We start from the raw sequence: 14,362 nt of genomic DNA, 5'->3' as shown, positions 1-14,362 counted from the left end.
TTAAGGGGATTTATCTTTTTTTTGCAAAACACAAAAGGATGTTAGGTAAGGCAACCCACAACTTTAACTTGTAAACGTTTTTTTAAAGTAAATTTGAATGGCGAAGAAAATGAAGAAAGCACACATTGGTTTTATCTAAGGAATATATAGTTAGCTTTATTTTAGGATTTTTTTGAAGAATAAGATGTTAGGATCAACACATTCTTGTCCAAATTTTGCTCGTCATTTTCCCTTTAAGAATTTACCAGCACCAGCCATAACACGTCATCACCTTCTAGGTCACATGGACTTGCCTCCCACAGAGTAGCGTTTAACGCTTCAATTCTCAGTGAACATTGTTTGAGGTATGTGAGGACATGAACTGCGACCGCATTGTGGAAAAAAACAATGGGCTGTATTGAAGACGGTAACCGAAAAAACTGAAGGTTTGGAGCTCTATAGAGTTTCCTACGCAGTTCTACGCCTTTTTGCAGAGTTTCATATTCTTCACAAACTCCAACTTGATTCGAGAGTTCGTCGCACCTCCACTGATCAACCACCACCACAAGAATCACAGTTTTCTCCTTGGTCTCAAGACGTTCGAAATAACAGATCAGGTAGGCTTTATCTCAGCTCAGAAACCATCGTTGGTTTATGTTTTAAGATCACAGTTTCTGAGAGTTCAACGTAGCTCAACAGACCTTTATCACGCGGTGCAGCCATCTTCAATTTCTCCCATTGATATCAATGTTACCAAACCGAGGCTAGAAGAACAAACTAGCCTGGTTCCTAATTGCAAAATGATTATTAGCATTCATTATTGTTATTCGATACGAGGAACATTGGAGGCAGCAAGATGGAGGTCTTAGATCTTGACATCACATGTTGTTTGTTTTTTTTAAGTTAATCTCGAGTCAACCCCGATGTTAGAAAACAATGAAAACCTATTATTTTAAGGAGAGTTCACTTTTTTCTTGTGACTCTTATGAGATTCAACTTCAAGTGCTTAAAATTTTAACACCAGTTTTGTTTGTTTCACTGGATCTTGGAATGTCCGCGTATACTTCAATTAAAGTCATGTCTGGTGGTGATTTCTATGTAGACGCATGCGTTATTATAGTATGATGGGAGAATATTATAACATTCCAGTTTGATAATGAAGTTCGATGAATCACTGAATCCTCCACACATGCCTTGCGAAATGTTTTCTGCTATAAATCACTCAGAAGGTAACTGTCTTCTTTCATAGAAAGGCATTTCTGAAAGTTATTTCAAGGGCAAGACCGTTCACCTCACTCTTTTTTTACACCTATAGTGCGATGTAGGCCTAAAGATATTAAAAAAAACACGAAGCAATATTCATATAACATTTTTGTGTGTAAATTTTGATTCTTTTGTCGGTACATGAATATAAATAAGGCAACACCCCCGGTTTTTACAGTGTACCATTGTGCCTCCACATGTCAACCTTTGGAATTTAGAAACAAGTGTGATTGAAAACTGCCATCAAATATTTCTTCACAGATACTAAATTTAAAGTGTCCAGTTGAACAAGACAAACAACCATTTCAGTTGTGCTGACCTTCTGTAAACATTACAGCCTGTATTCTCTATACATCTGGCACGATGTTTCTGCAGTTAGCAAACACTTGAATTTGACCGGACACTTGACATGGTTGTGGTGTAGATAAACAACCATTGCCAACTTGCACCGAACATCGCTAGTTTCAGCCTCTAGAAATGTAATTTTAATGGGTGTAAATTTCATGAGAATAAAATAGCTTCAATGTGAAACGAGCTACAGAGAATAACATGGAGTCGTAAATAATATCGGGTAAGTAATACGTTTTCCACACCACGGAGTCTCAAGAATTGCCAATTTAACATAGCGAACTTAGGTTTTGGGATCTGCCCGTTTCAATGTCGTTTGTCGAAAACAAAGTAACAGATTATCAAACAAATCAAATCAAAATTGAAACATTACATGTTTGTCGTTAAATCACAGCAGGGTGTAGAGTGTCATGACTGATATTTCTGCTGATCACTCAGCGTGCGTGTGCCATTCATGGGTTCGAGTCCCAGTCTTGACGCTTGGTTTCTCTAGTCAATACTATTACTAATAATTGCTTCGTCCGTCGAATTCGGACATAAAGAATCGACACCTTCTTGTAATTGTCGAAGACCAGTCTTCTCATAAAGCTAACAAACCTGTGAACATTTGAACTCAATTGGTGGTCGAAATTGCGAGATATTAATGGAAAAATAAAACAGTCAGTGTCACACGAAGCCGCTTTCAGATCTTGATTTCTAATTCTGAGGTCTCGAAGTCAAACACCTCTTTCTCGAAAACTACGTTATTTCAGAGGGAGCCGTTTCTTACAATGTTTTATACTATCAACGGCTCTCCATTACTCTTTACGAAGTAAGTTTGTATGCTAACAATTAGTTAGAGTAACATTACCAATAGTGTCCAGTGCCTTGAATCAATACACTTGGCAATAATTGCTTCGTCCTTCGGATTCGGACTTAAATAGGTCCCATGGGTTATTGTAATAGAATATACAATGTGTCTGGCATTGCGTTTTTCTTCAATTATTTGAAGGCTGCACTAAATGAAGAAGGGGAAGGAAATGAAGAAGATGAAGGGTACCATGGAGTTTAATTCAGAATAACATCATTACCATGCACCAAGATTTAAGATAGAGAAAAGGCAATTTCAGATGTAGCAATAATGGTTCGTGCTTTTTAATCGCCAACCAACAGTCCTGACGATTATGTAGGGACTACCTCGAACTAACAACTCAAAACCCTTGTGACAATTCGTTTCTGTTATAAACCTCTGAAAACGGCCGCCCTGAAGTTTTGGTTAGCATGAAATGTTTTCCCTGATAAAAACAGGGTTACCAACCAAATTTCCACGTGATTTTCAGGATTTGCAAACAACAGCAGAATACCAACAACTAGAAATATGCAACAATTGGAAATTTGATTGGTAGTCCTGTTTTTATCAAGGAAGAAGTTTCAGTCTAAGCAAATTTGTGTGCTTAGCAGCTCTATGAAATTGAGCCCTTGTCACTAGGCGATAGCTCCCCAAAACACAATTATTCCTCCACCCCAAACCACCCCATGTCTTTAAAACGTACTTACGGCGGCTACACAGAGGAACAACATTGGTGCAAATTAAGCAAGAGGAGTTTTTGTTCTGCACTTCCTCTGTTCGGTGGTTTGTAACAAGTTACTCTGAAGAGCACTCGTCTATTTGCATAGCTTTCTATGAATGAAAAGACCGACTGACTCGTCAAACAACTTGTCGCTGTCTGACCACTTCAGCTTTTACCTCCTCATCATGTTCAAACACTTAATCACAGAGAAAGGACTAGAGGAGTTCGAACTTTCCTGTTTCATGTTTCAATGAGATCGTTTTATGCTTAAAGTCACCTGGAAATATATATTTTTTTTCTTTCAAACATTTGAGTTTATGTTTCTGAACAAAAAAATAATGTTTTGAGTAATTGTTTTTAACGATTAATATGTTTTAAAAAAAATGAAAAATGTGTGGGAGGTGACTCCGCCTACCCCTTTTGTGACGTCAATCGAGGCAGACTTTGCCTCGATCGAACATCGAACACACGTTCGTGCAAGTACATTCAAGTCCTAGTCGTGAGTTTGTACGTTTCGAATAAGTTTTTTTCTTGCATTTTTCCGGCAATGTCGACCAGGTGTATTTCTGCTGGATGCAGCAAAACAACTTAAGATAGGGGTCAGTTTGCAAGTCGTTTCCAGCGCTGTGCAGCAAACACTTCGAGCCGTCGTGCTTCGAGAATCCGAAATACACTACACATTTTGACATAGAGAGAATAGTTCTTTTCTAAAACATGACGCCATCCCAACAATTTTTCCAGCTAGTGGGGAAGTCGAAGAAGGTACCTGAAAGACGTAACGAACCTAAAGGAGCATTTGCCTAACGTGAAAAAAAATCAGGTCAAATCATAACACATATTTTAGTGACAAAAGCTTTATTTTGACAAAATACCACTTCCAGGTGACTTTAATATCAAAACTCGATTTGAAAGGAATTGTTTTGAATACAATTTATGACTACACTGTCATGTATATAATCAAAGGTCTTGGTTATGGGATCATAGGTCTCGGCTTATACTCTCGCAATATATAAACGAAAACGACCCACTTTGTCGCTCTATTTTTTTAAGCAAACAAAACCTACACACTCTTTAGAACCCCATAGTTACCGCGTAAATAACCACTTTCACTGCGCGACTGGGGGTACTGGTTGTCTCGGTCATAAAAGTGAAATAAACGAGATCCTTTGTTAACCTCTTTTGTCATAAATTCCTGATCAAGGATGTCAGGCGTAACAATCCAATGGACTCAACAATGATGATTCTGTAATGCAACACGCTGTAGTTTTGCTGCTCATATCGATCATTTAAGGAATTACCTTTAGCCTACCAAGGCAAACAAAACGTTGATTTTGTTTGTGTGTGTATTTAACATGAGATTGTGGGCGCGATGTAGCATCATTCCTCTGGCCTGATTACAAACTTATCATTCGGGACCATTATTTCTAGCGGCTTGTGAGAACGGTGGCTGCATAGGTTCGTTTTTTCGTGAGATGGCGGGGACGTAAGTATTACTTAGTCAATTTGACCGGTATTTGTTACAAAAGGCTCTGAAGGCTTTTATCACTTTAGGCTATCTTGACATGTGTTTAAAGCAGTGTTTGTGGTTAAAACCTGTTTGCGTTTTTGGCAACATGGTGAGGTACATTAGCCCTGGTGGTCTTACTTTCTATGTCTACCTCCATGGTCTTACATACAGTGACAGAGTCCTATATAGGGCTAGAGGTACATAAATGTATAATACAGCAGGATAATCAGACAGGCAGAGAAAATGACTGGTATGATATAGAGGCATTTTAACTCAACGCAATTTTGCAACAGAGTTTTAAACATCAAGTATATATATATATATATAGGCAAACAACCACTGTAAAAGGGCACCTGACTGGGGACACTTGACAAAACGGGGATATCGCCAACATAGCGCGGCACTTTTTTGGGGTCGTCGGTTCAAATCCCACTCTATTCAATTTGTCTTTGTTCGATCCCAGCTCATTTTATCTGATGATTTGTCAAGACAACAGAGAATTGCGTAGTATACAGCGTAAAAAATTGCACAAAATGATACTCTCAAAACAAACTATCATTATTTGAAATGGCTGCCGAATAATAAAATATACTGTTCTGGGGGTAAGGTTTATATGTTTGGATAGCTTACGTCTCAACTATTATGACACCAAGAAGTCCGAAAATAATTTATGCCCGGGTGAGCACCGCTCACTTTTGTGAAGGGTATGAAAATTGGGCTGCGCAGGAATTAGCCTTCCATTTTGTGAGCTTACAAAATTGGGGGGGGGGGGGGTATGATAAAATGCATGATCAATATTGCGATCAGTTTGGGTTTGCTGAGTGAATTTGGTGGTTTATTAAACCATTTTTGTATGCATGAGTGCACAGGAATTGCGTTTGTTCATGTAACATTATAACTTTCCCTGCATGGTAGACTCAGTGGTGGGAATCATGATGGGGTGAAGTTACTTGTGCAATTTCCATACAAACTGGTTTATTTTTCACATTTTTTGTGTGACTTTGAATGAAAACCTTCACCCCACATTTCAGTTATTGTAAGATTATTTGAACATTTCATTGGTTTTTCTTAACAACCAGACGGAAATTTATTTGTATTCAAATACGGTTTGTTGAAAAAAAGGATGTCAGAGATGTTGGCTACTTATTCTGTTGGTTATAAGCTACAAAGGACTTGCCTCTAACAAAGGGAGGCTAATTCCGGCGCGGCCTAATTTTTATACCCTTCTTAAAAGTGAACAGTGCTCACTGAGGAATGAATTATTATTGGAGTTTTTTATGTCATGAAAGTTGAGACCTTAAGCTATCCATACACCTAAACCCTTTTCCCAATAATCATATTCTTTTTATGCAGCAGCCATTTAAAAAAGGTGTATTTCTTTTTTAGACACACGGTACATGTGGTGTACAGTGCTAAATCTTAAAATGTTGATTTGCTGTCGTCTGTTGGAATTAACTTACTTAAGTACTGCTTTATTTTATTTAAGTGTTTTTACGGTTCCTAATTGTAGCATTTTAATGTTGTTAATTTTCCCGTTCTTTGAAGTAAGGCATTAATATATAGTGCGTCGTTGCTGTTTGTTTCTGTTTCTGTTTTTTTTTTTTTTTTTTTTTTTTTTTTTTTTTTTGGGGGGGGGGGTTACTAAATGCCCCTGGTGTGGGACAATGGAATTTTATATAATTATCTGCACGTATCTATTTATATAATCAATTAATCTATCTATCTTTATTGACTTATCCAATAATTGGCCGTTAATCGATTGTTTGTACGGCCAGTGACCGTGAGACCTCTATCGACGGTAGCGAAAAGGATTTTGAGTTCCTAACGCTGATCAAACAATAACTAATATTAGTTCAACTCTCCATTGGATTCGTTGGATAGTAGTGTCACCTTATTCTCTTTAAGAATCACTACTGCAAGGGAAAGATTACTATATAGGCCTAGCCTATACTTGTTCTTAAGACACTGGACGCTATTGGTAATTGTCAAAGACCAGTCTTCTCACTTGGTGTAGCTCAACATAATGCATAAAATAACAAACCTGTGAAAATTGGAGCTCAATTGGTCGTCGAAGTTGCGAGATAATAATGAAAGAAAAAACAACACCCTTTTCACACGAAGTTGTGTGCTTTTCAAGATTGATTTCGAGACCTAAAAATCTAATCTGAGGCCTCAAAATCAAATTCGTGGAAAATTACTTCTTTCTCGAAAACAACGTTACTCAAGAGGGAGCCGTTTCTCACAATGTTTTAGTATGTACTATCAACAGCTCCCCATTATTCGTTACCAGGTTTTATGCTAATGATTATTTTGAGTAATTACCAATAGTGTCCACTGCCTTTAACTGAAAACAGTCACTCCATTTCCAGGCAGGTCTACATTTAATAGAGGAGAACATAATCTGAATCATTGGCAGAAAAACATATCTTTATTCAGTGAAGTTGAACGCCAACCTTTTAAAATTTTCCCATAAAATTTCCTCGATTGTTTTACAAAGCATTACTGTAAGGCTCTTCGTCTTCGTTGTAAATAGTGGGTAAGTGCTTTACACACGGGTTGTGGACCTGATCCACATATTAAAGACATATATAGTTTTGAAATACTGTGCATGTGGACACTACACACGTCCACACAGGGTTTTCACAGGGAGTCTCCACAGAGTGACTGCACCACAGAGATGTGTCTCCCTTGGGTGCGCCATTATACAGAATTGAAAAACCTTCATGGCTCATAACAATTTTTGAAATACTTTTTCCAAGATTTGTTTTCATAATAAACAGTCTGGACGTGAATGCCTGGTATTCTTAAATATTTATCGTGTTGCTGTGGAAACTGCTAAATTTTCTTGTTATCGGCTTAAACATTTTGTCTAGCTGATCCCCATTTTTTTTTTAAAGAGGATATAACCGTACACCGTGGAAATGTAAAAAAAAACCAGTTTTTTTTGCAATATTGGGCGTACAATATCTTACAGCATGTTCCCTCATTTTCTTATGTGGCCCATTCATATTAAATATTACTGATTTTCCGTTTGACAATACCACGGTCATTATTTAAAGTTACATTGCCTATTATAAGTTCCGACACAACTAATGTATGGCTATGTTCCTAATTTCTAACCTATACGAAACCCCAACCCATAGCGTGATCGATCATGGGGTGAGAAATTCAAATTCGTGGAAAATTACTTATTTCTCGAAAACAACGTTACTCAGGAGGGAGCCGTTTCTCACAATGTTTTATACTATCAACAGCTCCCCATTATTCGTTACCAGGTTTTATGCTTATGATTATGTTGAGTAATTACCAATACTGTTCACTGCCTAACTGCTGTTTAGCTTAGAAATGTCACACGTTTGACAATACCACGGTCATTTAAAGTTACATCACCTATTATAAGTTTCGACACAACTAAATGTAGGGCTATGTTTCTAATTTCTAAGCTAACGAAACCCCTACCCTAGCGTGTTTCGATCATGGAGTGACAGGAACATAATGGTATGTCTGGTGGCATTTACTGCGCGATTACTGCCACTGGGTTCGAGCATCGAGAGGTAGTCAAAATAATTACAGTGACGGTCTTTGACAACTGGTATTGGAACTGAGCTATGGTGTTTTTCTAAGCAACAATGATGTATTGGTAACGACAATCTACGGCGAGATATTTGTATGCCTAGTGACGTGATGGCCTGGATCACAAATTAAATGAAGTGGGAGTTATTGTAAAGCGCTGCAATAGTGCCATCGGTCCATTTGGTTTGGTCATTTTACCATGAAAAATACAGAGACCATAGCTACCTATAAAGTATACGAGTTGGCCGTGACAAGGGTATACCGTAATGACGTGGTTTCCCGACACCACATCGGATTTTGCAGTGTGGTTTCTGTTTGGCGAACAGTTATTATATCAATCTGCCTCAAACTGTGGACTATTTTCTTTGTACGCAGTTGAAGCACCTGGCAGTCACATGGATGTTGTCTTATCGAGTAGGCCGAGTATGAGGAGCAGGGCTGCATCACCATGGAAACCAAATCAGATGACAGCGCCAACTCCATCAATGCTACTTCTAAACCGAGGGGTGAGTGAAAGTCAAAACGTATTCTTTCCATGTGGTCACTTTGAGAATTTGAGTCTTCTCATTTGAAACACATGGATGTGTATTAGATTAAAGTATACCGCACACAGGTGTCCTGATGTACATGTCAATTGCATTGCTCTGCCAAAATCTATAATGAAAGGTTGTTCTAAAGCTTTGTGTCAATTCAAATACATGTAGCATGAAATATTGGAGGACTATTTTTAAAAAGGTTTGGTTTGTCAACTGAAAACCGGGTGGACTGGAAAGACGGGTGCTTGTCTAAGATAGTCCAAGAGCAAACATTAGCATTTGCATGTGATGTGGGTCTTAAATTAAAATTTTTAAAGCTATACAGTTTTAAGTTATTTTCCTTTTTATAATAGGCCTAAGCATTTTGTTAGGGTGTAAGTTAGCATTTGAGATAATGGTAAACGAGTGCACCATCTGGTTTAGGTGTATACAGACATTACCCAAACCAAAACAGTGCAAATAAACAAAGTGTCCACCATTATCTCAAAATGAATTGTACAACTATTTTCAGGATGGAATTATCGAAAGAATAGTACACATTGATACAGCTGGAACTTTAAATTAACTTCCATGCTGAGTGTGTTAAAAGACAAGTCGGGTGGAGTCTTGGCCCCCCGCTCATGTTCATCCACACATTGGTCAATTTGGTTGTCACTAAATAAAATAAAGTGAGTAAATTCACTTAAATCACAAGATTCTTTTGTTTAAGAATGGCACGTGTCGTATTGCCACAGTTGTAATCCCATCAAGACAGAAGGTTGGAAAGAAAGAGGGGGAAAGGTTTAAATCTTCAAAATGTTAGTGATCTGGACAGAAGAAAATAGAACGATTCAGGCCAGAAGGTTATGAGCAAGATTGAAGAGAACTATGTGGGCTTCTTGAGCTGTTCTTATAGATGAGCCTCGTCGTAGACTCGAAGCCTTGAGCTCCGCAAGATTTGTGATTGATTTTTTTCCCAGGAACACTCCTCATACTAATTTGCACAAGTTATTGAATGGCGTCTTGCTTGGATTATTTTGTGTATTTATACAGAAGAGCACTGAATCTGTTTGTGGATGAACGAGTGGATAGTTCGAATGACAAAGCCGCTGCCGAGTGTTCTGTAAGCTCATTTCGTTTATTGTCTGTATCACCATAGAGGCTGGGGTACAACTTTGCCTTCAAATAATGGACGTTTAATCCAGAAAGAGTCCCATGAATTGTCACTCAAGGCTGTTCAGTGGTTTAGGCCTACATGTTATGTACAATCGGGGAGATTCTATACCGGCACTTCTGATTCACTGAGTGAAGGGTTATGTAGCTGCTGTTTGTGCCTCAGTGTCGTTACAGTTGGACTGGATTTACTCATTTACCGGGAAAAGGAGAAAGATCACCGTTAATCAAGCCATTATAGATTGGATCCTTTCTCCATGATTGGATATATGAAGGACATTGTCTGCCTTTTAGGAGTTCGCGGAGTTGTTTACCTTGGTGAATATAGGAATGCGTTCTCGCCTTTAGACTCGGAGTGACATGTGAAATTGAGACTGCTCTTCATAGTTTCTTGACATTCTTCGGTTGCTATGAAGATGATACAGGGTATGATGAGGTTTTGTAAAGTCTAGTACTGTCTGTCTCGTGAATGTTCTCTGTTGCCAAGCGTTTTAGGAGAAGAGTCAACTAAGAAATCTAATCATATAGCAACCTGTTTTTATATAGTGAAAGTCGACAATAGTGAATGACAAAAATGGTCCAAACCATTTAGGTTGCATTTGTGATTTCTGTTCATCAAAATTGCCACTGTCGTATTGTAGTGCTTTTCAATGGGGAATTTGTTTTCTTCTTAATCGTTAAAAAAAAAAGGAAATCCGTAAAAAAAAATCGGGAAATTCTGTTGGGGACGGCAATTTCAATGTACACAAAAATTTCCTCCGGTCTAATGACTGCAAGCTGTGGAGACTGGACAACTGAGATTTGTCGGCCATTGGTCGGCATTGGTCGTCCAATCCTGGGGTTCAAAAATAATGTAGGCAGGCCCGTACGCATTTACATCACGGTATACAATTATACGCAAAATGGGTCAGACTGCATAATCTTTCCACATTCAATTTGGTGATTGGCATTTCTTTGTGAATATGTGCGAGATCACTTTGTTGTCATTAATGTTTAGAGGTATGAATGTAACGTATTAAGAAAATTTGTCACGAGTTATACAACACTAATAGCCCATTGCCGATGAACGTAGTTTGGTCTGAACCGACTGACCATGATGGAACATTTCCATGGTCTGACGTAATATCAGTCACATTATATGGTTATATCAAACCCCGTAAGCGATTCCAATGTTATTTTGTTGATCATTCTTTTTGATTTCCCCTTTAGGTACGTATCTTGATCCTCTAAAAGCATGTGCCCTCAGCGGCGAGAGTGGTGTCAACATCGGCAAATCCGAGTCGGCCACCTACTCCAAATACATGAATATCGTACGGCAGACTAGACGCACTGCGTCACGGGTCTCCGTGTTGAACGATGTAGAACGCAGTCGTCTCAACAGCGTCATGAGAAGGATTGACGGTGAGAGGGCGTACAGCACGGCTGTCTTAGACCGACAGAAGAGACAGTTCAAACGGTCTTTGGACAACTTGGACAAGCACAAGAGCGGGTTCACACACCACATCGACGAAATCGCCACTCCGGCGCATCTTCGTGCTAAGCAGAGCTTGCTTACAAATCATCGTAAGCACCAAATACCCACGCTCAAACCAGTGCAGGAGTACAACAATGATCAACCGAACCAAACGTCAGAAATCTTGCCAAAAAACGAGAACAACAACAATGAGTTAGAGCTTCCCGCCGTTGTACCCCTCTCTAGAACTCCGTACTTCCTCAGATCTCGAGAGAAGATTCTGACCGCCACGGTACCCGGTGAAGTCGTTGAACAAAAAGGGGAGAGCATTCCTATATTTTACACGGGAGATGGACCAGAGGCGATCCAAGAGCAAGTACGAATGGTGCACAACAGGAAAGATTTCAATAAGTCAAAAGCCGTAATTCCGTGATACAAAAGAGAAGAAGATAAACAATGCCAAGGGGCCGGCTCTCCGTACAGCTTGTAGTTTGAATACGATCATAATGCATGCTGTAGTCTGCCTAAATGTATTTCCCGCTTAATTATTTTGTATTTCCTTTTTACACACGCATGGATCTAGAGTCGGCACTCGCTTGTCATGATCATGAGCGGTCAGAATGTCATCTTAAGACCTATAGAGCAACGCTTTTTTATGTATTATATTATAGCCAAATGTTTTTAATGCAATTTTGCAAGTAGATACCTATTGTCAAAAGGAAGTATTCTCTCTGATAAATTGTCTGGCTGGCTGGGCGCGAGACTACTGCTCTCACGACTACAGTCCCATTTAACCGTATCGTGAGAACAGTGATTAAAGGCCGCATATCGGCGCTGACAAAATGTGATAAATCGTGCGCCTGCGATTGGTTCACGACCGTCGGGATCACCGTCGTACAAGTTGAAATTACTGTTCTACTCTTGCGACTGTTAGATTTTCGAGCGGCGACTGTTTCATATTGTCTTAAAATCATTACAGTTACGCTCAGGTCGTAAATAATCGCCGACTGAAAAGTTCCCGAAGGTCTTAGCTAAAGGCGCAGTGTGATCCTGAAGAGTCAGTCGCCGACTGTTTTGAGTTGACGCAAAGCTCGAACTGAGGCCGGTGTCGCGTGCAATTATGTCATCTATGCAATACTATCCGGAGGACATGATTGCATATGCAATAATGTCCGACATTATTGCATATGCAATCATGTCCGCCGGACGGTTTTGCATATGCAATCGTGTCCGCCCGGACGCTGCTGCATAATGCAATTGTGTCCGCCCGGACACGAGTGCATATGCAAAAGTGTCCGGAGCGGACAGTATTGCATGGCGTACAAAATTGCATCGGACACCGGCTTTAGTCTCTCTCGCACAGAGCAGCCATCTCTCGAGATAGTTGCGCGAGAGCCGTTTCGTTATCACCACGACAGAGATCGATTGACTTATTCGCAAGTCTATCTGATACACGATCTGTGATGCTGATTTAATAGTTATTTATTAAGCATAACATCAGAGTTCCATCCCCTTTCTTCCTCTGGGTCGAACCCCTGAAACCTTTGTTAAATGTTTACAAGTTTTGATTTGTTTCTATAGCCTCTCTCTACATTGTTACCTTTTTCTGTGTGATTTTTGTCCCTGAAACCCTTAGTGTATACAACTTGGTCATTAATTTGTGGGAGTTTCTAATACCGATTTCTCCGAGCTCTTGGCAGTATTTTAGGCGGAAATATACCGTATGAAAAATAATGACAAAGGATTTTAGAGGCACTGGACACCTTCAGTAATTGTATTGTTAAATACCAGTCTTCTCACTTGGTGTATCTCAACCATAGAGCTTCAATATATATAGCTCTATGATCTCATTATATGCACAAAATAACAAACCTGTGAAAATTTGAGCTCAATCGGTCGTCGAAGTTGCGAGATAACAATGGAAGAAAACACCTTTAGTGTAACACGAAGTTGTGTGCTTTCATAATGCTTGATTTCGGGACCTCAAAATCTTAAACTGAGGTAGTGAAAAAATACTTCTTTCTCGAAAGTACGTTACTTAAGCTCTCCATTGATCGTTATCAGAAGTAAGTTGTTATGCCTACAATTATTTTGACTAATTACCAATAGTGTCCGTTGCCTTTAAATCACTGGGTTGCATCATCCCGTCGTTTTAAACTACCTCAATTTATGACGTCATTATTTTTATCTCACAATGCGAAACTACTCTTACGAACTATTTATTGTTGACTTAACGGACTCAAAGCTTGTAAATTATAAAAGAGTGAGGGGATATTTGATAAGAGGAAGGTCAATAACGGTCCTTGGAATGAATATATTAAAGGATTTGGGTACTTTTTGTTACACAAAACACAATGTCCACAGATTTACATTAAACCATGGAGGTAGAACCCGTTTGAAGATATAGATAGTAGAAGCGTACCTTAAAATGATAGTTGCTGATACTTTTTGAGAAATGAGTAAAACAATGTCATGAAAATACGTTTTTACACGCTAAAATAATTTGCATCTCATGACCAGTGAGACGAAAATGATTTTCATGACATTGTTTTACTCAAGGGCCAATGTCAAAAAGCCAAAAAATACTGCTTGAGAAATGTATTTGCTAAGCAAAAATTGAGTGTGGCACCCTGCAGTCACAGTTTTGGGTGGTAACTAGCCCTATATAGGACTCTTTATCTGTACGCAAATAACTATAGACCTTATGCATTGACGTCATCCAGCCGCCATCTTTGAGGTCAAACGGTGAAGAAACAATCGAAACGCACATAGATTGGCCAATGAACAACCTCCTTTTGACCTCAAGGCGAGGGCGCCGTACTGAAATGACGTCATGTGCATAAGGTCTATTGAGGCCCGTTTCTGGGGCGGAACAATTTCACAGCTTCATAACTTAAATCTTACCTGCAACAAGCCACTAATTTCAACAGATTCACATTCCATGGCGGCATACATTTTTCTGCGGTGGGTTTTGGTTCTCATATTTTCCTCACAAATCCGT

General features: G+C 39.1%; 1 protein-coding gene across 2 annotated transcripts; it reads left to right on the top strand.

Moving 5' to 3' along the window:
* The first annotated feature begins 406 nt into the window (after positions 1-406).
* Positions 407-12,564, top strand: LOC117293970. 2 transcript variants are annotated; one of them, XM_033776485.1, is made up of 3 exons: positions 407-596; positions 8,596-8,726; positions 11,118-12,564. In XM_033776485.1, the coding sequence occupies exons 2-3, from the start codon at positions 8,669-8,671 to the stop codon at positions 11,792-11,794; spliced, it is 735 nt and encodes a 244-aa protein (XP_033632376.1). In that variant the 5' UTR covers positions 407-596; positions 8,596-8,668; the 3' UTR covers positions 11,795-12,564. The 2 variants fall into 2 exon arrangements, with proteins under 2 accessions (XP_033632376.1, XP_033632385.1); XM_033776494.1 differs by lacking the exon at positions 407-596 and adding an exon at positions 4,430-4,623.
* Positions 12,565-14,362: the final 1,798 nt, after the last annotated feature.

The sequence above is a fragment of the Asterias rubens genome, chromosome 1 (assembly GCF_902459465.1).
Source record: "Asterias rubens chromosome 1, eAstRub1.3, whole genome shotgun sequence".
Lineage (NCBI taxonomy): Eukaryota > Metazoa > Echinodermata > Asteroidea > Forcipulatida > Asteriidae > Asterias > Asterias rubens.
The sequence above is the reverse complement of the archived record's forward strand: the minus strand, read 5'-3'. Positions and strand labels throughout refer to the sequence as shown.

Coding starts and splice junctions, on each gene's coding strand:
- LOC117293970 (XM_033776485.1), top strand. CDS start 8,669: ATGGAAACCAAATCAGATGACAGCGCCAACTCCATCAATGCTACTTCT. Junction 8,727..11,117: donor TGCTACTTCTAAACCGAGGG/GTGAGTGAAAGT, acceptor TTTCCCCTTTAG/GTACGTATCTTGATCCTCTA.